Raw genomic sequence first — 26,738 nt, 5'->3', positions numbered from 1 at the left:
AAAATAGCATGAAAATAAAAAACTGAATGGCTCAAATTGTCTGTCGGGTCTTTCAAGGGTTATACATACTGAACAACCATAGAGTGACAGGTTCTGAGAAGCATTACATGAGAAAAATACCATAAAAAGCATCTTAAAAAGAAAGCTTGTAGCTCTATTAAATGTATCGTTTTTTCAGTGAAATTCCCAAAGATCCAACCAATACAGTTCTCTGAAATGCTTCTTTAATTGGATATATTTGTCCTCTGGAAGAAGAGCAATAATGAAAGAACTATACAGTGATGGATCTTTTCATGCACAGTGCTTTTTGTGAGCATCTCATCCTGGATTAAAACTGTTGTGTTCAAGTATTTTGGTTAGACAAACATCAGAGTGTTGAACTTTTGTTGAACATGTCTGTTTCCTCAGAATGTGAAATGTCCGTGGAAGGCTTCCAGCAACGCCGGCCACTCCCTCCCTGTCTGAACGGCACGAAGCATAGCCATCGCTTCACCACATCAGCATATTGGTGGTGGGTGGCCTCCTTACCTACTGGTAGGGATGGGTACCGGTGTCCGGTGCCATCTGACATAAACGGTAGTAACCTACGGTGGCCCCTAGAGACAAAGCACGTACAAACTCCAAAACACTTGCAAACTCCAAAACACTTGCAAATTCCAAAACACATGCAAACTCCAAAACACTTGCAAACTAAAAAACACATGCAAACTCCAAAACACGTACAAACTCCAAGACACATGCAAAATCCAAAACACTTGCAAACTAAAAAACACATGCAAACTCCAAAACACGTACAGACTCCAAAACACTTGCAAAATCCAAAACACTTGCAAACTAAAAAACACATGCAAATTCCAAAACACGTACAAATTCCAAAACACGTACAAATTCCAAAACACTTGCAAAATCCAAAACACGTACAAATTCCAAAACACTTGCAAAATCCAAAACACGTACAAATTCCAAAACACTTGCAAATTCCAAAACACGTACAAATTCCAAAACACGTACAAACTCCAAAACACTTGCAAAATCCAAAACACTTGCAAACTAAAAAACACATGCAAATTCCAAAACACGTACAAATTCCAAAACACGTACAAATTCCAAAACACTTGCAAAATCCAAAACACGTACAAATTCCAAAACACTTGCAAAATCCAAAACACTTGCAAACTAAAAAACACATGCAAATTCCAAAACACGTACAAATTCCAAAACACTTGCAAAATCCAAAACACGTACAAATTCCAAAACACTTGCAAAATCCAAAACACGTACAAATTCCAAAACACTTGCAAAATCCAAAACACTTGCAAACTAAAAAACACATGCAAATTCCAAAACACGTACAAATTCCAAAACACTTGCAAAATCCAAAACACGTACAAATTCCAAAACACTTGCAAAATCCAAAACACGTACAAATTCCAAAACACTTGCAAAATCCAAAACACTTGCAAACTAAAAAACACTTGCAAAATCCAAAACACGTACAAATTCCAAAACACTTGCAAAATCCAAAACACGTACAAATTCCAAAACACAACGGAAGTGCTCCAGGACGCTAGGGGCAGTGTTGAGCTTTTGTTACCTAGTAACTACACAAGCCAGGAAGTACCAATGACCGGATTTGGGGTTTGCAGCCTTAAAGGCCGCATTTTAAGGCCGATTACGTCACAGCGACAAGAGAAGGCTTTCCCAATTCAAAGGCTGCTCGAAATGCGGCCCTCAAATGCGTCCATAATTTCCCTGAATTTTAAGGATGGGTCGGTGTAGCCTTCATGGCCCAACATATCCCAGACTTCATAGTGTGGTGGTGGTGTGGATAATTTTGCCGAAAAAAAACGGTGGAAGCGGAGCGGAGGAAGTGTAAACTTTCAGAAGTAAGTACTGAATATTATGTCACTTATTTATGCGCAAATATTTTTTTAATGAAGAACATTAAACCATTATTGTTGGCCACATGTCGGGAAAGTTATGTGACATTAGTCATGTCTGTACTTTCAGAATTAACTTGGTTTTAAAGCCTTTACTTTAAAAATATATATATAGTCGACCTTAATCTTACAGAGATTGTGATGATTTTGTGGATAATTAAAGTCAGTCATATATCCACAAACACAACAAGCTGAAAGTCAGTGATGCTGCTCGGTTTGCAGTCCTGAATATCACAGCACAAGCAGGATTCACTGCACTGTTAATGTTAGCTGTGTTATATTGCTGCCTCTGTTCGGTGGTGTCGAGCCAAACGGACTTTAACGTGTGTTTGAACGAGCTGACGGTTCACTCGTTAAGCTGAAAGAAAGATGCTTTAATCACAGGAGTCACACATGTGTGTCCACTGTACCATCTGGGAACTCCTCTTGTTTCGTAATAACACAAACACTAAATCCTCCTTCTTTTGTGCTGTTTTGTAGCAGTGTCTACACCTGAGACTGTCACCTGTCTGTCTGTCCTGCACTCTCTCTGTTTCTTTCTCTCTGATTGTGTAATAAAAATATGAACATGTGTTTATAAGTCACACTTGTGTTTGAATCCTGCAGCTTATCACACATTTGATTTCCATGTGTGACGACTGCAAGTGTCCAGAGTGAGGACAGACTGAGGGACCCACTGCTGCACATCATCTGTGAGGCTTTGCACCCCTGATGATCCACCAGGACAAACTCAACAGTGTGTGAGGAAGAGGAGGAGGAAGAGCCAGCAGCAGCTGACAGATGGAGAGAATAGACAGACTGTTCCCTGTTTGTGAAGGACTGCTAGAAAAGTTTAAAATAACTAATTGTCTGTCCTGAATCAGTCTTATTAGGTAATGTTCAAATAATTTTATCATTCCAGTGTTTTCAGTGTGGGAGAAAGTACTCAGGGCCTTCAAGTTACACACTATGAAAGGCAGCAACAAGTGTAATATTCAGAAACCTAAAGTATGTATCAGCAGCAGAATGGAGCTAAAAACAAATGTTTGTTTCAGTTCTATGAAGCTTTGAGTATTTTGGATCAGTAGCACTGCTGTGTTTGTTGCATCATATTGCTGTAATTGTTTATATGCTTTATATATTCTGAGCTAAGTTGATCTATAGTGTTACATCATATTCTGTAAGGATGTTATGTGTTTGTTTACTTTCTGCCCAGTTTGACCCATTTAGCAGAAGCCAGCCTGTTTAAGGCTCTGATATCTATTCTGTATGACTTAAAGCAGTTATGACATGGTCTGATTTTCTCACCCAATAAAGGAATATTTCATATATCAGTCTACTCTTCATTTTATCAGAAACAGTTATCACAGCTTGTACATTTTCTTTTTATAAATATATGTAAGCAATGAGCCAAATTTAGTAATGCCAGCATGAAGGAACAACATTTGTCTCTTATATATGATACACCTATATATGCACTGTCAAAGATACTTGTCTTTGAGTGAAGATTTAAGGTGATAAGACATATAAATAACTGCAACTTGAATCTGTACTGAAGCTCAGTATTTGACACAGAGTTCATGTTCACTGCTGTAATAGCTAATAATGATTAATATAATAACTAGAAAATTGGCCATATTATATTTACATTACCAAAGTGATATGACTTTAGTCTCATGAACAACATCAGCTAATTCTTATTTACTAATTAATCTTGAAATAACTGTTCAGTACAGAAATGAAGCCCAAAAATCATGTTTTACTGTCCTGTGGTCTCAGCCTCAGATACTTATCAAATCACACAAAGCTCATGTAGAAACAAACAAACAAATGAACAAAATATGTTCTCCCTCATTTCTGTCAAATCAAGTTGTATGACACGTTTCCAGCGGTTAGTATCACGGTTGCTAGGCAACCTGGGAAGCGCGACGGAGACTAGACCGTCCCATACAGACAAACTTGCCGTTTATTTTGCAAATCGAGCTCAACACTGCCCCTAGCGTCCTGGAGCACTTCCGTTGTGTTTTGGAATTTGCATGTGTTTTTGAGTTTGCAAGTGTTTTGGAATTTGTACGTGTTTTGGAATTTGTACGTGTTTTGGAATTTGTACGTGTTTTGGATTTTGCAAGTGTTTTGGAGTTTGTACGTGTTTTGGGTTTTGCAAGTGTTTTGGAGTTTGTACGTGTTTTGGAGTTTGTACGTGTTTTGGAATTTGCATGTGTTTTTTAGTTTGCAAGTGTTTTGGATTTTGTACGTGTTTTGGAATTTGCATGTGTTTTTTAGTTTGCAAGTGTTTTGGAATTTGCATGTGTTTTTTAGTTTGCAAGTGTTTTGGAGTTTGTACGTGTTTTGGAATTTGCATGTGTTTTTTAGTTTGCAAGTGTTTTGGATTTTGCAAGTGTTTTGGAATTTGTACGTGTTTTGGAATTTGCATGTGTTTTTTAGTTTGCAAGTGTTTTGGGTTTTGCAAGTGTTTTGGAGTTTGTACGTGTTTTGGGTTTTGCAAGTGTTTTGGATTTTGCAAGTGTTTTGGAGTTTGTACGTGTTTTGGAGTTTGCGTGTGTTCTTTAGTTTGCAAGTGTTTTGGAGTTTGCATGTGTTTTGGAATTTGCATGTGTTTTGGAGTTTGTACGTGCTTTGTCTCTAGGGGCCACCGTAGTAACCAGACCGAAAAGCAGCGCACATTTCGGTGCTTTATTTCGGTGCTTTTTTTTCCTGAGCTGTGATACACTTTAGATTCTAGCCAATCATTTTACGTTTCCGAGGATAGTAGGCGGGGCCAGGTACGTGCGTTCTTTTAGAGCAGAGCTACAGATTAAAAATGACCAAGGCAAAGCGGTCAAAAGTCTGGCTGTACTTCACAGCAAAATATGCAAACTCAGCAGCCTGCAACAAGTGCTTTAAGCTGATACTGTGATACTGTCAAAGGAGGTAACACCTCAAATCCGATGAAACACCTGGCGACGCATAGTGTTTTTTTTAAAAGCCCAGAAATGCGCCGTATTTGATAGCTTGCTGTGAGACCTCACACCGAGCACATCTACTGCCGGTGGGTTGCCTGTTATGCAACATCCCCCAAAAACACGAAGAGGAGAGTCCTGGCCCCTAGCCCTGCCAGTGTAGCAGAAATGATGAGGATGATGGTGGCAGCAGCCGTTCTTCTCTGCGTGAGTAGCTAATTTACGTTGAGTAGACTAACCACATTATTACATTAATGCATGTAAGGTGAACTAGCAAACATCATCATAGCTACATGCGGCTGTCTTCTTGTTTGATGGCAGATACTCCCTTCACCCTGGCTAAAAAGGCTAAAATGACCAAAGAAAAAGTGGAAAACAGTTAAACATGAGAGGTTTTTGGACAAAGTTTGTGTTTTTTTCCATTGTTTAAGCACTGCTTCCAGCCAAGAGTGATACCATATATGCCCCATAGCTGCAGAAAAGGCTAACACTGTTATATTTTTACAAAACACAGCTGAACATGAGAGGTTTTTGGACCAATTTTGTGTTCTCCATTCTTTCAAAAGTACCGATTTGGCACCGGTATCGGATAAAACCTAAATGATACCCATCCCTACCTACTGGAGTTCGCGTCAGAGCACCTGAGGGTTAGAAAAGCTTAGTCTTTATTTACCACCCATGCTGGGCTAAGCTTCTGTTCTACATCTTTAAGGTGACTTACAGAAGAGCACCCCCTGGAGGCGAGTGTTCCTGAAGCTCCTCTTGGCCCACCCTGTTCAGCTCAGGCGTGTGTGCATCAGGCGTCTCACTGCATCATCAATAGTAGCCCCGCCCATCCGTGACAAGTAAGACACCCAGAATTTTGACCTGGTGTCATCATCAGAAATCTCAGATTCACATTTTAGGCAAGTCAAGCACGTGAACAGCACCTTTTAATTACCATTCTCTTCTGTACTGCCGGGTCCTCCAGCTGGGTCTCCATCTCATCCAGCTCCTTCAGGGTCCTCAGAGGGCGCTCCATGTCCAGTGCCTCCACCTCCTCTTCGTCGTCGTCGGCAGTCTGACCCTGCAGTCGGGCTTGGATGTCCCTCAGCACCACCCACTGCTTCTGTTGCTCTTCTTTGAGCTCCACCAGCAAGGAGATGATCTTTTGCAGAGTGCTGATCTCTGGAGAAGAAAAAGAGAAATAAAAAATTCTGGCTTGATGCTGTGAAACACTCAAGAATGCTGTCATGTGATACATTTAAGTGTTTGAAGCTATAATGATGATGTAAAAATGGCTGTAATTCCTAAATGTTAATTGTGAGACAATATTCCTAAAACTGTGTGCAAAAACATTTGTGACCAGGCGGTCAATTCAGGAATATAATATTGATGGCTGTGTAGTGCACACATGCTTCTAAATATTCAGACTTAAAATGTTCTTACACAAGTAAGCATCTTAATGAATGTTTTATGGCTCTTTATATTTCTTATCAGCAAAGACCAATGTCCCCAGTGATATATCAGCTGTTGTTGAATAATGCTCATGCATACACTCAGGCAAACTGCATTCTTCGGTTCGATTTCTCAGTTTCAATGCAGTGTAGTCTCTAACACAAAGCACTTGAACTTCAGTGAAACTGGAGCCCAGACGTCTTGGGCAGGCTGTCCCAGAAAGTAGTTACACGTCCTTGTTTTCTGCCACTGAATAATTGCATGATGACTAAAATCAATATTTATTTTGACATTTTACATCAGTTATGTCATGCTAGCATCAGCTGTTGAAGTAATTTTGCAAGCTAGCCAACTAGCACAGCTAGTGAAAATGTTAGCAGGTACAGTCAACCTTGTACCTGAAACTTAGCTACACTGCATAAATCTGGTGACAGTTGTACAAGCTAACTGACAAAGCAATTCATCAGCTCTTGATGAGTGATGGCCTGAGTTTTCAGATGTTTTCACAGTGGTACAAATTAGAATTTGGCAGTGAACTGATGGCAATAGGATGGCTGTGGCTCAGGTGGCAGAGCAGGCTGTCAAGTGACTCAGTGTTGAAGTATCCTTGGGCAAGATGCTGAACCCTGAGTTGTAAGTGTGTGTGATAGTTGTACGCGTGACTGGGTGAATGTGACTTACAGTATGAAGTGCTTTGAATGCTCAAATTGAGTACGAAGGTGATATATAAATACTAGTAGGTTTACCATTACCAATATTGTGATATAGGTATGTTCTTTCATTCAAATTTCAACAATATCAGAGTCTTACCACAACTTATCACAACAAGGTTCCATTTATGTGCAAAGCCAGTGTCAAATATAGATATAGCAAAACATCAACCTGTTTTCAGCTGTTCCCTGACTGTGCTGTTGGGTGTCTCATCGGTCTCTCTCTCTCTCTCTCTCTCTGTGTGTGTGTGTGTGTGTGTGTGTGTGTGTGTGTGTGTGTGTGTGTGTCATTATGAATACCATCCAGAGGTGTGATTCTTGACAACATCATCATCATCGACTTCCCCTTTCAATCTTTTGTATCTTGAGGAGCTACTGTTTCTTATAATGATCTTGTTCAGAAAAGCTTCATTCTTGTTTGAAAATGAATACGATGTTGAACCAAATAAATAAACCGAGCTTGCACTGGAGTAACATATCGGTGATGGGTGTTTATATTTTTAAAACTGTATGAATTAGTTTACCTCAGTCAGAAAAAGGTGGAGTGCCCACTCCAGGTTAGGGATGAGTCGATATACAGTCACTCTACATCCCCACCCTCAGCTATGGTCATGAGGTTTGGGTAGTGACCGAAAAAATGAGTTTGCGGATACAAACGGCAGAAATTAGCTTTCTCCAAAGGGTGGCTGACCTCTTTGGAGGTGAGGAGTTTGGTCATTTAAACTCTGGGACCATGTGTAGTTATTTTTTACATGATGGCTGTTTCTATTCATGCAATTTGAAAACAAAAGCTGAATTTGATTCAGTTTCATACTTTTATGCACTTGACTTTTATGCACTGTGCTTACAAAGGCCCTGAACATTGTAGTATTTATAGTAAATGATGTGGAAATATTTTTCACAGAGGTTTGTTGGACTCCTCTGGGAGATGAGGACACACCCACATCTGTTTTTTCCACACCAAGTTCACAGAGGATGTTACAGCTCTGACTCAGCTTTGTGGCATCAGACACCCACACAGGAAAACCAGCACCTGGACTTCATGCAGGAGAGACTGCCTCAGTGATGATGGGCTCTGCATCCTCTACTTTAATTCTTAATCTCTTTCTCCTTTAACGCACAATTCAAAGGCTTCCGAAAGAGTCTAAACTTACTGAGGAAGTCTGTAACTACATTTGTACTTTTACTTGTTGTATGGCTTATATTTAAGAAGAATGAAGTAACTTTAGCAGAACACAGTCATCCAGCTTACACGGTATTTCTTTTCATCTCATTAATTCCAGTCTAACCTGAATTAACCATTTGAGCTCCGTTTCTTAAACTCCCAGGAATACCACCTGGCTCAGTAATCCTCTTGTCTGATGATTGACAGAAAGTTAACAGTGGTTTTATTCTGAGAAGTGCTGCTAAGGCTGGAAATAAAGCAAGAGAAGCGCTAATTGAAAAAAAATCTCTATATTGAAAAAAAATAATCTCTTGATGCATTATTACAGGCAAGGATATTGCCAAAAGTTTAGTTCCTCTCGATTTCCATTGGAAATTGTTTTATCACTAATCCAAATGACTTCTAACATATGAATATGATCTAATATGATGACATGTTTGTCTCACTAAACTATTGTATCCAACTGCATTCAGTCTAAAAAGTTTTTTTTGTTGTTCAAAAAAAGAAGAAGAATAAAAAAAGATCTTGAAAATTATTTTTTTCATTTGGAATTCAAAAATAGTTTTTAAAATTACGTTTTTAATTAAGAGTTTAATTCTTTGTCTGTGAAATCCATTTTTGATTTAAGTATTTATTAATAGTATTGGTAATTCATTTTTGAGCTTTATAAATAGTGTTAAAATGTGTTAAAAATACTGACAAAAATGATAAAGAACATAAAAATGAAACTGGAAAATGCAGCACTGATCCAAATAAGACAAAAGATTAATGCTGCAGGAAATCATACTACTGCAAACAGCGGTATTTTAAATTGAATTCGTTCATTTAACGCCCACAGCATAATAAGGACACATGGAAACAAGATCAAATAATTGATTGAAAAAATACCTTTCATTTGTGTTCTAGTGTAGCTGCAGTTCCACGTGTGAAAGCAACTTAGCAGCAGATTAAATTCACTGAAAACAAAAATACAACCTGACCGACACAGCAGATATTGTATTTCAGGGCTCTAGAGTGCGACCAATTTGGTCACAAATGCAACCAAATTTTTCAGTGGTGCGACTGAAAAAAAAAATTTGGTTGCACCTGTGCGACCAAATGTTCGGGTAGCAAAAAAAAAAAAATCTGCAACCTTCCCTGTGGTCAGCAACAGACACACATTATGCCCCTATCGTGGACTAAACCAATCAGAGATAGTAAGGGGCGGGACCTCTCTGATTGGCCGTGGTCCAGTTGAAAGTGCAGGTGGAAGTGGGAGGTGAGTAGCTTGAATAAAGCGATATCAATTCATTAAATCCTGAATCGACTTTTAAATATAACGGTGTTTTGCCAGAAACGGCAGATTCTCAGATTAAAGCTCACCAAACCATTTCAACAACAACCAAACAGCAAATGAGAGCAGGTACACGGACTCCACACAGAGACGTAAACACAGAGCGGACCCGACGCATCAGAATCAGCTTTGTCTTTCTCGGCTTTCTCACCCGACGGCCCGTAGACGGACACGCTGTCGGAGCTCAACGATCCTGATGCGTCCGGTCCGCGCTGTGTTTACGTCTTTTTGCGCTGATTCTGAGCTGCAGGATTTGTCTCTCCAACCAAAATTCACCGAGCTGAATTTTGCTGTTTTGCTTCCACGACTATTAAAATCGCACTTCATGCACAGCTAGCTCTCTCTCTCTCTCTCTGTACTTCAAGAACAGTTTCCCGTCTCCAATCTCTGTTTTCTGTATTATTCATTCGCTTATTACCCACCAGTCTACCGTTGTTTACAGGCTGTGGCTGCTGTCTTTTTCTTTTCTTTTTTTCACTTAAATGACCTCAGACAAGAAAGCCTATTTTTTCTGTTGGTCAATACTGAAGAAATTTGAACTTGATATGCAGAACATTGTAGAATATTTTTAAGGTTATCTGCTATAAAAAGCCAGACCAGGAAAATCTCCTTCATGTTTTTCTGTGTTTTATTCTCAGTTACTTTCACACAAAGGCATCTGCTGTGATGTTCACAATTCTGATGAAGTCAGTACTGATAAATGATCAGAGTTATAATATTTCTGACTATCTGAGGCTAAATTGAATCGAATTGGGACTTTGAAAACCGGAATCGAATGGATTATAGAAATCAGTGATGATACCCAGCCCTAGTGAGCAGCCTAGGCACGACAGACGTGGATGTAGCTGTAATAGGAAAAGAACTATTGCTAACTTTTCTGTTAGGTTAAGGCCTGATCCTTCTGAAATTCATAGCCAGTGCTCTGACACGGTGTCATCAATCTTTGAATGCTGAGAAAGCACAGTGTATCCAGAAAAACACATTATATTATATCAATTATTATACAATTTGTGTGCGCCTAACTTTTGTGCCGGTACGCCTAACTTTTTAAAGATAGGCGTACCGGTACGCCCATGGCAAAAAGTTAGTCTAGAGCCCTGCATTTGGATAAACTTTGAAACGACCAAATACACAGCTGAGACTATGTTTAAAATTTTCATCATTTTACATTTTGTGAACAGTTTAAGTTTGAGCTGTGAAGCGTAGCCGCTGCTAACCGCTTTTACTGTACCTGTGTACTGTACCTGTGTACTGTACCTGTGTACTGTATCTGTATACTGGACCTGTTTACTATACATGTGTACTGTACCTGTGTACTGTACCTGTGTACTGGACCTGTGTACTGTACCTGTGTACTGTATCTGTATACTGGACCTGTTTACTGGACCTGTGTACTGTACCTGTGTACTGTACCTGTATACTGGACCTGTGTACTATATATGTGTACTGTACCTGTGTACTGTTTCTGTGTACTGTACCTGTGTACTGTACCTGTGTACTGTACCTATGTACTGAATCTGTTTACTGTACCTGTGTACTGTACCTGTGTACTGGACCTGTGTACTGTACCTGCGTACTGAATATACTTACTGGACCTGTGTACTGTATCTGCGTACTGTACCTGCGTACTGAATATACTTACTGGACCTGTGTACTGTATCTGCGTACTGTACCTGTGTACTATATCTGCGTACTGTACCTGTGTACTGTATCTGGGTAGTGGACCTTGTGTACTGTACCTGTGTACTCTACCTGTGTACTGTACCTGTGTACTGAATCTGCTTACTGGACCTGTGTACTGTACCTGTGTACTGTATCTGTGTACTGTACCTGTGTACTCTACCTGTGTACTGTACCTGTGTACTGAATCTGCTTACTGTACCTGTGTACTGTATCTGCGTACTGTACCTGTGTACCGAATCTGATTACTGTACCTGTGTACTGTACCTGTGTACTGTATCTGTGTACTGTACCTGTGTACTGTACCTGTGTACTGAATCTGCTTACTGTACCTGCGTACTGTACCTGTGTACTGTACCTGTGTACTGAATCTGCTTACTGTATCTGCTTACTGTACCTGTGTACTGTACCTGTGTACTGTACCTGTGTACTGAATCTGCTTACTGTATCTGTGTACTGTACCTGTGTACTGTACCTGTGTACTAAATATGCTTACTGTATCTGTGTACTGTATCTGCGTACTGTACCTGTGTACTGTACCTGTGTACTGAATCTGCTTACTGTACCTGTGTACTGTATCTGTGTACTGTACCTGTGTACTGTACCTGTGTACTAAATATGCTTACTGTATCTGTGTACTGTATCTGCGTACTGTACCTGTGTACTGAATCTGCTTACTGTACCTGTGTACTGTATCTGTGTACTGAATCTGCTTACTGTACCTGTGTACTGTACCTGTGTACTGAATCTGCTTACTGTATCTGTGTACTGTATCTGTGTACTGTACCTGTGTACTGAATCTGCTTACTGTATCTGTGTACTGTATCTGTGTACTGTACCTCTGTACTGTACCTGTGTACTGTACCTGTGTACTGAATCTGCTTACTGTATCTGTGTACTGTATCTGTGTACTGTACCTCTGTACTGTACCTGTGTACTGAATCTGCTTACTGGACCTGTGTACTGTACCTGTGTACTGTATCTGCGTATTGTACCTGTGTACTAAATATGCTTACTGTACCTGTGTACTGTACCTGTGTACTGGACCTGTGTACTGAATCTGCGTACTGGACCTGTGTACTGAATCTGCGTACTGTACCTGTGTACTGTATCTGCGTACTGGACCTGTGTACTGTATCTGCGTACTGGACCTGTGTACTGTATCTGCTTACTGTACCTGTGTACTATACCTATGTACTGAATCTTCTTTCTGTACCTGCGTATTGTTCCTGTGTACTGTACCTGTGTACTGGATCTGTGCACTGTACCTGTGTACTGAATCTGCGTACTGGACCTGTGTACTCTACCTGTGTACTGTACCTGTGTACTGAATCTGCTTACTGTACCTGTGTACTGTACCTGTGTACTGTACCTGTGTACTGAATCTGCTTACTGTACCTGTGTACTGTACCTGTGTACTGTACCTGTGTACTGAATCTGCTTACTGTACCTGTGTACTGTATCTGTGTACTGTACCTGTGTACTGAATCTGCTTACTGTACCTGTGTACTGTATCTGTGTACTGTACCTGTGTACTGAATCTGCTTACTGTACCTGCGTACTGAATCTGTTTACTGTACCTGTGTACTGTATCTGTGTACTATACCTGTGTACTGAATCTACTTACTGTACCTGTGTACTGTACCTGTGTACTGTACCTGTGTACTGAATCTGCTTACTGTACCTGTGTACTGAATCTGTTTACTGTACCTGTGTACTGTATCTGTGTACTGTACCTGCGTACTGAATCTGTTTACTGTACCTGTGTACTGTATCTGTGTACTATACCTGTGTACTGAATCTACTTACTGTACCTGTGTACTGAATCTGTTTACTGTACCTGTGTACTGTACCTGTGTACTGTATCTGTGTACTGTACCTGTGTACTGTACCTGTGTACTGAATCTGTTTACTGTACCTGTGTACTGTATCTGTGTACTATACCTGCGTACTGAATCTGCTTACTGTACCTGTGTACTGTACCTATGTACTGAATCTGTTTACTGTACCTGTGTACTGTACCTGTGTACTGTACCTGCGTACTGGACCTTCGTACTCTACCTGCGTACTGTAACTGCGTATTGTTCCTGTGTACTGAATCTGCGTACTGGACCTGTGTACTCTACCTGCATACTGTATCTGTGTACTGTATCTGTGTACTGTACATGTGTACTGAATCTGTTTACTGTACCTGTGTACTGTACCTGCGTACTGTACCTGTATACTGAATCTGCGTACTGTACCTGTGTACTGTACCTCTGTACTGTACCTGTGTACTGAATCTGTTTACTGTACCTGTGTACTGTATCTGCGTACTGGACCTGTGTACTGTATCTGTGTACTGTATCTGCGTACTGGACCTGTGTACTGGACCTGTGTACTGTATCTGCGTACTGTACCTGTGTACTGTATCTGTGTACTGTACATGTGTACTGAATCTGCTTACTGTATCTGCGTATTGTACCTGCGTACTGTACCTGTGTACTGTATCTGTTTACTGTATCTGCATACTGTACCTGCGTACTGTACCTGCATACTGTACCTGCGTACTGTATCTGTGTACTGTATCTGCTTACTGTACCTGCGTACTGTATCTGCGTACTGTATCTGTGTACTGTATCTGCGTACTGTACCTGCGTACTGTATCTGCGTACTGTATCTGTGTACTGTACCTGCGTACTGTACCTGCGTACTGTATCTGTGTACTGTATCTGTGTACTGTATCTGCATACTGTACCTGCGTACTGTACCTGCGTACTGTATCTGTGTACTGTATCTGCTTACTGTACCTGCGTACTGTATCTGCGTACTGTACCTGCGTACTGTATCTGCTTACTGTACCTGCGTATTGTACCTGTGTACTGTATCTGCTTACTGTACCTGCGTACTGTATCTGTGTACTGTATCTGCTTACTGTACCTGCGTATTGTACCTGTGTACTGTATCTGCTTACTGTACCTGCGTACTGTATCTGTGTACTGTATCTGCTTACTGTACCTGCGTACTGTATCTGCGTACTGTACCTGCGTACTGTACCTGCGTACTGTATCTGTGTACTGTATCTGCTTACTGTACCTGCGTACTGTATCTGCATACTGTACCTGCGTATTGTACCTGTGTACTGTATCTGTGTACTGTATCTGCATACTGTACCTGTGTACTGTATCTGCTTACTGTATCTGCGTATTGTACCTGTGTACTGTATCTGTGTACTGTATCTGCATACTGTACCTGTGTACTGTATCTGTGTACTGTATCTGCGTATTGTACCTGTGTACAGTATCTGTGTACTGTATCTGTTTACTGTACCTGTGTACTGTATCTGTTTACTGTACCTGCGTACTGTACCTGCGTACTGTATCTGCATACTGTACCTGCGTACTGTATCTGTTTACTGTACCTGTGTACTGTATCTGCTTACTGTATCTGCATACTGTACCTGCGTACTGTATCTGTGTACTGTATCTGCTTACTGTATCTGCTTACTGTACCTGCGTACTGTATCTGTGTACTGTATCTGTTTACTGTACCTGCGTACTGTATCTGCTTACTGTATCTGCATACTGTACCTGCGTACTGTATCTGTGTACTGTATCTGCTTACTGTATCTGCTTACTGTACCTGCGTACTGTATCTGTTTACTGTATCTGTGTACTGTATCTGCTTACTGTATCTGCTTACTGTACCTGCGTACTGTATCTGCATACTGTACCTGTGTACAGTATCTGTGTACTGTATCTGTTTACTGTACCTGCGTACTGTATCTGTGTACTGTATCTGCTTACTGTATCTGTGTACTGGACCTGCTTACTGTATCTGCGTATTGTACCTGCGTACTGTATCTGTGTACTGTATCTGTTTACTGTACCTGCGTACTGTATCTGCGTATTGTACCTGTGTACTGTATCTGTGTACTGTATCTGCATACTGTACCTGTGTACTGTATCTGTGTACTGTATCTGTGTACTGTATCTGCGTATTGTACCTGTGTACTGTATCTGTGTACTGTATCTGCATACTGTACCTGTGTACTGTATCTGTGTACTGTATCTGCGTATTGTACCTGTGTACAGTATCTGTGTACTGTATCTGTTTACTGTACCTGCGTACTGTATCTGTGTACTGTACCTGCGTACTGTATCTGCGTATTGTACCTGTGTACTGTATCTGTTTACTGTACCTGCGTACTGTATCTGCGTATTGTACCTGTGTACTGTATCTGCTTACTGTATCTGTGTACTGGACCTGCTTACTGTATCTGCGTATTGTACCTGCGTACTGTATCTGTTTACTGTACCTGCGTACTGTATCTGCGTATTGTACCTGTGTACTGTATCTGTGTACTGTATCTGCATACTGTACCTGTGTACTGTATCTGTGTACTGTATCTGTGTACTGTATCTGCGTATTGTACCTGTGTACTGTATCTGTGTACTGTATCTGTTTACTGTATCTGTGTACTGGACCTGTGTACTGTATCTGCTTACTGTACCTGTGTACTGTATCTGTGTACTGTATCTGTTTACTGTATCTGTGTACTGGACCTGTGTACTGTATCTGTGGATAAAGCAGTGGCTCTGGAGGTGTGGGCGGAGCCGTCACTAAAATGTTGACAGAACGTTGGGGATGGAAAAAGAACTACATTTCCCAAAAGGCAGGTATGGGGAAAAGTCCTGCACCGTGTGGAAAAAGCAAAATCGTGGGCCAGGCTGGATCAATCTGCAATTTATATTTTTTATATTTATATTTTTTTATACTGGATGGATTAAGCCTCATTTTTACTTAGTGAATCCCACCACACTATGTCAACAAGCTTTAATTGTATTATCTGGTGTTTGTGCTTCATTGGACTTCCTCAGTATCCTGTAGTAGTTTATGTGTTGCTTTAAATGATGAGCATGCAGTATACCTGCTGTCCATAGTTGGAAACAGTGATAACGCACACAAACCAAGATGTGTTGGCCCGACTGTTTCAAACTTCATTTTCATCAAATACAACATGTGGATTGAGAACCGAACCAAGAGACCTGCAGTCCAGTTTTGTTCATGTACAGTGTGGTTGACACAAAAGCCCTCAGTCTAACAATGGAAAATGAAGAGCAAACACCAACGTTAACCAACATCATAAAGTATTAAAAGTACACTGCCATACGCCCAATTCAAAGCAACCTGTTCACAAATCTAAAAACTGCTCATTTGGAGCATTTGATTAAATACAATAAATCCATAAATATCTGGACAGAGCTGCATTGCGCTTTGTAATTTTGATTTTTCTTGTTGTTGATCTGAAAATTGAGTCTCATTTTAAAGTGACTAATATGGATAACAGAATGATAGTCACGGGGACAAAGAACAAAATCAGATGGTGTACTTGTTGGCTAAACAAGCTCTGAAAAAGGACAACATTATGAAGGTACAGATGGGTGACAAATTTAGGGAAATATTATGACTTGCACATTCATCACGTCAGCCCATCCGAACACCTACTGGAAATTTTAATGATGTTAGGCTGCTCTCTTCATCGCCATCACCAAAGGACTTGGGGAATGCTAAGGTGCACTGAAGCTGTTAGCCAGCGCAACACAGTCTGCTTGAGTATTGTTTCTGATCGTGTTAATCCCTTTATGAACATTTGGACCAGCCCTCTAATGGCTGCTTCCAGTAGGATAACGCACCATATCACAAAGCTCAAATAATCTAAAAGGTTTTTTTTAACAGAGTTCAACACTCAAATGGACTCAACAGTCACCAGATCTTAATCCGGTAGCACCTTTGAAATGTACTGAAACAAGAGATTGGCATGATGGATGTGCAGTCTACAAATCTGCAGAAACTGCATAATGAAACAATGTCAATGTGGACCAAAATCTCTGAGCACCACCTTGCTGAATCTATAATAATGAAAGCAATTCTAAAGGTGAACGAGGGTCCAATGTGGTACTAATGATATCTAATAAACTGGGCAGTGAGTATGTAAAACAAAGCAAAAGGTGTGAAAAATGAAAACAACAGAAAAAAAAACTTTAGAGTGCAAACAAATCAGTTCGGTACAGATGTATTTACCTAGGATCGACACTTTCATATCGTACAGTAAAGACTCTACAGTTGTTAGAGCGGGAACGTTGGGGCAGTTGGTAAAAGTGGGAAGGAAGAACTAACTTTTAACAGGAATACATCTCCAGTACAACCAGTTTCGTGGAGGGGAAGCTGGAGCCGGGGTCCTGAGAAGAAAGGAGCAAAAATTAAACAGTCCAAAGCAAACAAAAGTACTCACCTTTGAGACTTTGCTTAGGGTCAGTTAAAACAATGCCAATATGTGCTTTAAGGGTAGAATCAGGTGAAATGCCACTATATATTAGAAGAAAACTGTTAATAGTTAATTATTAGATACATTTGAAAGGTCATAATAAAAGTCATCCTGTTAAGAAAGTGTTAGAAAATTGTTGGGAAAGAGGAAAGGATTTTTCAGGTACAAGTACAGTGACTATTTGCAGATTTATACAGATGGATCGAAAAATCCAAAAATTAAACAAGTGCGGCAGTTGTCATTCCAGAAGAAATTCCCAAGGAAATTGAAGTGTCGCAGTATAACCCAAGAGATGGCAGTAGTGCAACACTGATAGACTGCAAGCTGCCGTAAAAAAGCGAAGAAAAAAACACGAACGCAGTCACCGATCGCGCTCCAGTCCAGCAGGTGGCGGAAAAAAGCTCGATCCAAGTTGGGGTCACAGCCGCCAATGAATCCAACGAAGAAGGAGAAGAAGTTAAACGTGTATGCTGAGCTGGCTGATGTGGAATCTGTATTTCGTGATTTTAGTAGATAACTCGGGAACAGTAGGATGGAGAATGACATTCTTGTCTCTCTGGAAGATTTAGGGTAAGTGAAAATACGGTTATGTATCCCGCTGTGGAAACACTGTGTGCCTAGCCACGCTCCAGGGAGCAGACCTGCCCATTCTTTTCTATTTTAGCCAGCGCAATACAAATATAGCTTTAGCTAAACGGCTAAATTGGTGTGGTAGCTAGCGTTCGGGCGGTGTTGTGTATTTATTTATTTATTTATTTATTTATTTATTTAAATTTAAAATCGCTGCTTATGAGTGTCATATTGATGTGTGTACATAGTCATGCAAATCGAGCCTACACAGTGATTTGACATGATAAGCTACAGGCTTCGTCAGCAGCAGCAGCTGCTGCCATGAAAATGCATACGAGGATAGCTCCAACACATTATTTTGCATTAACCAGTTCAGACCAGTTTTCTAAACAAGATAGAGAAGATGGTTCCAGATTAATGTCTTATACGCTGAAATTTCCAGTAGGTTCTCCCAAGTCACTGGGGCTCTCGTGCCACTTTCGTTGCCTCATGTAAGCCTGACAGTAAGAAGAGAGTCCTTAAATAACCACATTTTAAAATGTGCTTTGGTTCTGTTTGGAGACGCTCTGGCTCTCTTAGCAGGCTTCATTTCTACTCGTCATCAAGAGTGAGAGAGGTTTTATGTGTTTTTTTTATTTTTGTTGTTGTTTTTTAATATGAGCTCTATTTGTGTGTGCGTGTGTGTGATGGATGGATTGATTGAGTGCAGGTACCAAGGCCCTCTGTTGGAAGAAGGAGCTCTGGAATCTGCTGTGAGCGGAGGAGCAGCTTCACCCGAGTTTACCAAGCTCTGTGCTTGGATCGTCTCAGAACTCAGACTCTACTGCAAGCTGGAGGAAAATGTCCATGCTACCAACTGTAAGCGCTGCTCATTCACTAGGACATGAAGCTCTTCCTGATGCTAACAAATGTAAAATATAATTGTTGAATAGTTGTACAGCAGATTATTAATGAACATCTATTCCAGTGTTTGTTATTTTCTGGCCTCCAATTCCAGTCCATGATTGTGGGTATCATACATGAGTTAATGAAATGAGATCTAACCAACTTGTTTATCTAAAAGCCAACATTTAGAAAGTGCTTTTTGTTCTTGTTCCAGGCCCGAGTGAGGCAGAGGGCTTCCAGCTGGAGATGAGCGGCCTGCTGTCAGAGCTCACCTGTCCATACTCTGTCCTCACCAGTGGAGACATTACCCAGAGGTTCCTGAACAGGACAGACTGCCTGCTGCTTATAAGTACGAAAAACACTCTTAATAACCACGCCTGTCTTTAAAGAGCAACTTAAACCTGACACTTTCTATGAACTGCTTAGACACACACAGGCTGTGATAAAGGCCCACCTAATGTCAACATGTCTTCTGTATTTAAATGTCTAATGTGGATGAAAGCAAAAAAAAGTGAGAGGAGAGGAAAGATGTGAGTCTTGCGCACTATGCTCTCACTGCAGGCAAAACAAGTGAAACATTCACTGTGGGTGTGCCACTGGTGTTTGAGTTTTAAGGACTCATACATTCAGCAGGTGTCCAGTTTTACCTGTTGGTTGGAGAAGGTGTGGCAGCTTTACTAGTAATATGCTGCATTTAGAAATGAAGTGTCTTTATTCTGGTAGGTGCCTTCATCTAGTTTTACTTCTTTCACTGTGGATTACTCTCATACACGATCCATAAATCTGCAAATCTGTCTGTGCAGTCGCTGGTGTTCATGCAGCATTACTGTAGTCACCCATGTTGTCATCCTCTGAATTTCCTGACTTCATCAGCGCATAAACTGAGTAATTATACTATAAACACTGAGGTCCACTGGCTTCATGTTTTTGCTGTAGTTCAGGTCAGAATCAGGTCAGGAAAACATAATGACAAATTACAAAAATCTGTTCATCCTTCCATCTTCTTAACTGCTTCTCACACCTGTGATAAGGTGAAAGGTGCTGTACAGTGGACATTTCACCATTCTGTGGCAGGGCTGGAGTCAAACATGAGCAATAAATCTAAACTGAGCTTGAACAACTACGAACATAGTTTGATGATGGCAGGAAAATCAGCAGCGGATACTGGATCTGACCTGTCTGGACAGAACGCAGCCATGGCTGTCGCCACAGTTTTCACCCTGACACTCTGTGTGTCTTTTAACTTGGGCAGTTCCCAGTCGGTTTTTCAGAGGGAAGTAAATGAAGGTGGAGTATTGCTTCACTGTCTTGGCCTCAAAACACAGATTAGTGCCGACTTGTAAATCTCAAGTGGAGCTGATTTGTTTGAAATGTGACTTTCAGAAACCTGATCTCACTGTCAAAGCAATAAGAATTTACTCAAATTCATTTTTGGGGGGTTTCAGCTTTTCTGGTTTCTGAGTTGGAGGCGTCGAGGATGATCCTGGTTAACAAGCCTCAGAAGAAAGCCCAGGAGTCTGGAAGCCCTGCGTTCCAAGAACTGAAGGGCATCTGCATGGCACTGGGCATGTCCAAGCCTCCAGCCAACATCACCATGTTCCAGTTCTTCAGTGGCATAGAGAAGAAGGTCAGTTAGACACAGAGGTGGTGTCCACTATAAAGTAGGGTCTCTAAAAAAGAGCGACACCATATTACATCGTGTTGTGATAACTCGCACTGGGTGAGAGTTAAAAACGACGAGTGAAGGAGCAGCAGCTGTAAAGGTCACCTCTGACCTTTGAAACAAGCAAAAACATCTGGGACAAAAGGGTGCAGCAGCTCATACGGATAAATGGGGCAGAACCTTTAAGAGACATGAAGACAAATAAAAGGATTTTGAATTCATAAACGAGCAGCCACTGAAGTTATGCTAAACTTGAAGTGATGTGCTCTCACTTGCACCAGAAAAAAAATCGAGCAGCGTGTTTTGCACCAGCCGTAAGCGAGCAATGGAAGCCTGGCTGATCTCTATGAGAAGTGCATTGCAGTAATTGAGATGAGAGGTTATAAATGTTTATGATGATTATTTAATATTTTATTATCTGATAACATCTCATCTGTGTCAGCACTCTAGGCAGACTTTAACATTTGCCTGCCCCAACCCAAAGATTTCCCACTGCTGCTAATTTATTCGTTTTCACATATATGAGATAAATGATTAAAATATAACTGTTTTGCAGTGAATAAACATAAAATGGCTAAAGTTTCAGGGCCGAGGCAGAATTTCATAATGAATTTTGCACGTTACCGTTACAGAGAAATACAAAGCCTTCTTGTTATTGGGGTTTTTTTTGTTGACCTCTGCAAAATGTACCCAAACTATTACTACCAAGGGGCAGTGTTTTACCAGAATATTTCGTGTAGTTGCCCACCCTCTAACATGAAGAAAATAAAATGTATGGTTTGCTCTTAGATTCCACAGCAAAGTAAGTCTAATTGAGGTAATCACATGCAGGGCATTTAGTCTAAAATGACAAACAAGAAGAAGTCCATTTGGGAAACATTAGCACTTTATTAATATAGCCATTGCTTTGTGGCTTCCAATCAACATCATCACTCATTGTTTTCATCTCCAAAGCTGTAGAAAGCTGCTGTCATGTGGACTTTTTATCATTTGGAATAGATACTTGTCATGTCCCCGTGCTCCTCCTCTTCAGGTTGAATTATGAGTGGATGCTGCACCATCTTGTGGTAGAAACTGATATTACATGAAAGCACTGCTCAGCACTGTTTTCACTCTTTTTGACATTTAGTGTAAAACAGGTGTATAAGCATGGTACTCGTGTTCATTTTAGAAAGTGTGTAAACTTACAATGAGTGAACGAGTTTTAAAATGTAGGCTTAAAAGCAAAGGAAGGATGTGAGCTGCCTGCCAGCAACACTGAGAGAAATGAATGTTTTGCAACAACCAACCATGAGGCTGACAATCTGAAGTCAGGGAAAGGATTCCTGCCCTCCTAAAGTGTTTTTTCTTTGAAAGCAGATACTTTTACAATTCAACTTGCACACATCTGCACATGCTCTCTTTTTCCTTTCAGCTGAAAGAAGCCCTTAGTCGAGTTCCACCAAACCATGTAGGGGAGCCGTTGTTAAAGAAGCCCCTTGGACCTGTGCACATGGTAAGTAAAAATGGTGGAGAAATGCAGAACAGTCAGTGAATAGTATGTGAAGACTCTTTCTTCTCTCTTAATCTTTTTACCTTAGGAAAAAATTGAGGCTATAAACCAAGCGCTAGTGAATGAGTATGAGGTGAGAAGGAAGATGCTGTTGAAACGTCTTGACGTGACGGTGCAGTCCTTCGGTTGGTCCGATAGAGCAAAGGTACGTAGCAACGTGGCATCCTCCTAACCAAGTATGAAGCACGTGTCTAGCTTTTTAAACAGGAGCACTGTGGGTTACAGAGGTACTGCTCTTTGCTCTCTTTCATAGCAAATGTTCTTAATTGGGTTAGCTACAAAATCTTCTGCTCTCTTAAATGTTGTTCTTCTCACTATAAAAATGTTGGGCCAAAACCAAAATAATCCTTATTTATCTTTTGCCGGTGTTTGTGCTGCCGTCAGTTTGTCCTGCATCTGAAAATAGCTATTTTGGCTCTTCTCCTGTAAGGTCACCATTCATTTGGTGGGTGTGGCTGCTTTGCTGACAAACAGAACTGCGTGCGACATTACGGCCACATGCTCTCGCTGACATCATATAGAGCCAGGAGTAGGAGTTTGTGCCTGAGCTTTTGGCTCACATGTACATACGCTGGACTCATCATTTAAACTTTGGTTATGTTTAATATGAGTATCTGAACAGGAGATATGACAGAAAATATGAAAAGGCAGAATAGGTGGACTTGAAGTTATAACTTCATCCGGACCACAACTTTTCATAAGTAATTATTATTTGAAAATAATATAAAACTGTGAGAAATTCCTGCCTCTAGAGGCTTCCTGAAGAGATACAGCCTGAAATCCAGAGGAATATAAGCTGCTATAAAATGATGAAAAGAGTAATCATCTTTTCAAATAATTCTGCCAGTTGATTGTTGATTCTGAGTCTCGTGTTTAGTCATATACTTTGAAAAATACTGTTTAATACAATAGATGTGTTACTGTCCTGTTGTGGATTATGGGCTTTATTGTGCTCATCTCTCTTCAGACACATGCTGATAAGTTGAGTAAAGTTTACCCTCCACTGCGTTCAGCTCTTGCCAACAAAAGTAAAGTCTCTGTTGCTCATCTTCTTGCCGCTCGCCAAGACTTCTCCAAGATCCTCCGCACAAGCAGCGGCAAGATAAGAGAGAAGACGGCCTGTGCCATCAATAAGGTGGGCTCATCAGTGCAGTGACACCTGTCCTTCTTCCTTTTCATGTCTTTTACTCTGTTTTTATTTCAGTGTAAAATGCGTTGATTTAATACTGACTGTTTGGTGGTAATAAACATATAAAGCTCAGCACAGTAACTTTAGTTTGAAATGTTTCTCCTGGTCATCCACGCGTCACGTCTAGTGGCGCTGTGGTCAAGCGTCCCACAACTGTTTGATTTCAGCACATTTCCTCTCCTCAGGTTCTGATGGGCCGAGTACCAGACAGGGGAGGTCGGCCGTGTGAGATTGAGCCTCCGCCTCCAGAGATGCCCACCTGGCAGAAGCGTCAAGATGCTCCCCAAATCGGAGGACACTATGGCGGCGGTGGGCACGGAGGTGGCAGGGGAGGATACGATCACGGCTCTCAAGGTGGCCGTGGGGGCTATGAGAGGGGAGCCGGGGGAGGAGGACACGGGGAGAGAGGAAGTAGAGGAGGAGGTGGAAGAGGGAGAGGCAGTTACAACCAGGGCTACTATCAGGATGCAGGAGGTCATCACGGGGGAGGAGGAAGAGGAGGTTATGGAGGAAACCACCAAGGAGGCTTCCAGGATCCCAACTACCATGGAGGAGGAGGCGGCGGATACCATGATGGCGGTCATTACCAAGACAGAGGTGGCGGTCGAGGAGGTCGGGGGGGTAGAGGAAGAGGAGGAAGGGGAGGAGGAGGACAAGGAGGAGGCTGGGGAGGAAGAGGGGGGCAGAATTTTAACCAAGGAGGACAGTTTGAACAGTTCTTCCAGCATGGTGGGCAGCATTATAGCCAGGCTGGCTTTAGTCAAGGCAGACATTATACTAGCTGAAGGCAGGGCAGCACAGCAGAGTCCACGTCGACTGCTTCTCGTTCATGAACTCATCTAAAATGCCTTATCAGCTGATCTTCAACTATTATAATGGTTACAAGCTGACGTTATAGAAACACAGGTAGTATTTTTCACCAGACTGTTATGGTCTCTATTCAGGGCAGTTCTAAAGTGGCCCTTTGTTTTCAGTTGTTTTCATATAGATCTGCTATAAGTGGTTAGTCGACAAGTTGGACTCTGCTTAATTAGCCTTATTGTGGACATTTTTTTCGAAAACTAAAGGTCCCTAAAATTTCAGTGTGTGTGCATTTGCTGTATCTGAAATTAGAGGTGCACACTGATATTACAGGATTCTTGAAATTCTTCTAGTTTTGGTGAATATGAGAATGACTTGAAGGGAAAAAAGCATCATTTTCCAGTCTTAGTTTTGTTTCGGTTAATCTGACTAGAGTCCTTTGTTACTTATTTAAAAAAACAAAATGATGCTATCTTGTACTCCTAATGGAAGCTTGTGTGCATACAGGTATGGATGTTGAAAGGTTTGCATGGATGAGTGAATGAGAAATAAAAGCTGAAACGAGTGTCACAGGTTCAATGGTCTTGATTATCTACATCAGATGGGGACATTCCCTCATTGCCAATTATTTACATCAGAGTTATAAACTCACTGGGCATTTTATTAGGCACACTTTGATGAAATGATTAATTCTAATATAGCAATCTGTCTCGTGCGACACATACAGTTAAATTTGTTGTCTCTCTTGAACAGTTGAAAATGGCATAGCAGTCCTATGTATGCAATATGCTTAAGAGAAATGCTATTATAATTTTAATTGTTTTAAGACGATACAGACTACCATAAAAACTGACCTGAATGCTTTAAAGACAAGGTACAATTTAAAGGGAATTGTGCCAAGTGCATCTCATGACTTGCTTGAAGGATGCCAAAATGAGAACCAAGTGCAGTTATGGCTGTTCAATAGAACCTGTTCCTGAATCTGGAAGTGCAGGTCTTTTGAGCCCTATGCTGTCTTCCAAATGGCAGCAAAGAGGATGGCTGATAAAATGGATTGGTAACGTCCTTTACAATGTTGCTGTAATGCTGGGCTGACAGTGTGGATACCTAACTTTGTGCAAGAACCCTAAAATGAGGAGCAGTAGGAGTTTCAAGTTGATACCATAGAGGTATCTACTAGGAGGCTGAGGGGTGGTTGCCAGCGGTTTGACAGCAGCTGTGTAGTTTCCCTACCAAGCTGTTGTACAGTATGATAGAATGCTTTATATTGAGCAGTGGTAAAAAGACTAGCGGTTTTGCAGAGAGCTGGAGCAGAGTTAACAGTCAGCTTAAGGTCCTCACCAGTGTTGATCAAGTTACTTGAAAAAAGTAATCAGTAACTAATTACTGATTACTTCCCCCAAAAAGTAATCCCGTTACTTTACTGATTACTTATTTTCAAAAGTAATTAATTACTTAGTTACTTTTTAAAAACACGATTTACAACCTGAAGAGGTGATAAAGCAATAGATCTTTCAGCCCAATTCTACTTTTTCTGCATAATCCATCATACAAAATGTAATCAAATGGAAAAGTCTCTTTTTAAAACTTGTTTTATTAGTTTTAATCTTTTAACTTTATGCATCAAGCAAAAATTTAACTGTATGCACCATTCTCTGACTGGAAGAAATTTGTTTAACGTTTAAACCTATTTTCTGCACATTCCAGCACATAAAATAAAATTTGTTTTCGTGTTTACACTCACTCTTTCGAATAGATGCAAGTAAAACACAGCAGAAAATAAATAAAATCAAAGACTAGCGGTCCTGTTGCTCTATTTTCACCTGTAAAGCAGGAGTGGGGTAGGCGGAGGTTTACCCTGGTGTAGGTGAGCTGCAGCGGTCAGTTGAAGAATCGGCGAGTTTCTCTGAATTTCCCATTACGTCATAGCGCACTCCCAGTGCTTGCTTGGAAGTTTAGGGGGGGTTTTTTCCGCTGTAAAAAGAAGTTTTCTTCCCACACACAACGGACACTAATGTTTTTGTCACTCTTTATGGAATCAAACTCAAAGTAAGGTCAGTACTTCCACGCTTTAAACGCTGCACGCTCACACTCTCTCCCGCACTCGATATATGATCCACTGTTGATCTGCACACAGCTGTTGTCACGAACGTCGCACTCGCTTACATCACTGTCATGAGGCATTCTCGCAAAAAAAATCACGGTTTTAGTAACGCAGTAACGCAGCGTTCCTACGGCAAAGTAACGGTAATCTAATTACCGTTTTTGCAATAGTAATCCCTTACTCTACTCGTTACTTGAAAAGAGTAATCCACTTCCTCTCCTGATGGTTTTTAAAAATGACGTCATAAAATTGTGCACTGACCTGCTTCTGAAGCCAGCTTCAAGGAGCTGTTTTGAGGTTCCTACTTGAAATACATACTCTCACTAACCCCCCGACCGACACCAATTCACAATTATATAGCCTAGTAAATACTTGTCACGTCAAGACAAGTTCACAGCAGTAAGTACACTAAATAAATTACTAACAAAGCGGTTCACACATTCATAGTATGTCCATAACAGTA

At 40.9% G+C, this 26,738-nt stretch overlaps 1 protein-coding gene and 1 long non-coding RNA gene across 2 annotated transcripts; both read left to right on the top strand.

Moving 5' to 3' along the window:
* Window positions 1-4,972: 4,972 nt before the first annotated feature.
* LOC308388625 lies at window positions 4,973-6,840 on the top strand. The gene is made up of 3 exons (XR_013970142.1): window positions 4,973-5,086; window positions 5,592-5,724; window positions 5,850-6,840. It is a non-coding gene; the product is annotated as an uncharacterized lncRNA (long non-coding RNA).
* An 11,084-nt stretch (window positions 6,841-17,924) lies between these two features.
* Window positions 17,925-24,736, top strand: fam98a (family with sequence similarity 98 member A). The gene is made up of 8 exons (XM_080868464.1): window positions 17,925-18,081; window positions 18,791-18,939; window positions 19,181-19,315; window positions 20,412-20,593; window positions 22,044-22,124; window positions 22,210-22,326; window positions 23,149-23,316; window positions 23,556-24,736. Exons 1-8 carry the CDS (start codon window positions 18,044-18,046, stop codon window positions 24,153-24,155), a joined length of 1,470 nt encoding a protein of 489 aa, XP_080724590.1. The 5' UTR covers window positions 17,925-18,043; the 3' UTR covers window positions 24,156-24,736.
* Window positions 24,737-26,738: the final 2,002 nt, after the last annotated feature.

Source organism: Rhamphochromis sp. 'chilingali' (assembly GCF_963969265.1).
Source record: "Rhamphochromis sp. 'chilingali' genome assembly, chromosome: 20".
Classification (NCBI taxonomy): domain Eukaryota; kingdom Metazoa; phylum Chordata; class Actinopteri; order Cichliformes; family Cichlidae; genus Rhamphochromis; species Rhamphochromis sp. 'chilingali'.
This window is presented reverse-complemented; position numbering and strand designations above follow the sequence as displayed.

Bases quoted from the DNA above. Each gene is read 5' to 3' on its own strand.
- fam98a (XM_080868464.1), top strand. From the start codon at position 18,044: ATGGAGAATGACATTCTTGTCTCTCTGGAAGATTTAGG. The intron at 19,316-20,411 runs GTACGAAAAACA...GGGGGGTTTCAG, and splicing joins AGACTGCCTGCTGCTTATAA to CTTTTCTGGTTTCTGAGTTG. The intron at 23,317-23,555 runs GTGGGCTCATCA...TCCTCTCCTCAG, and splicing joins CGGCCTGTGCCATCAATAAG to GTTCTGATGGGCCGAGTACC.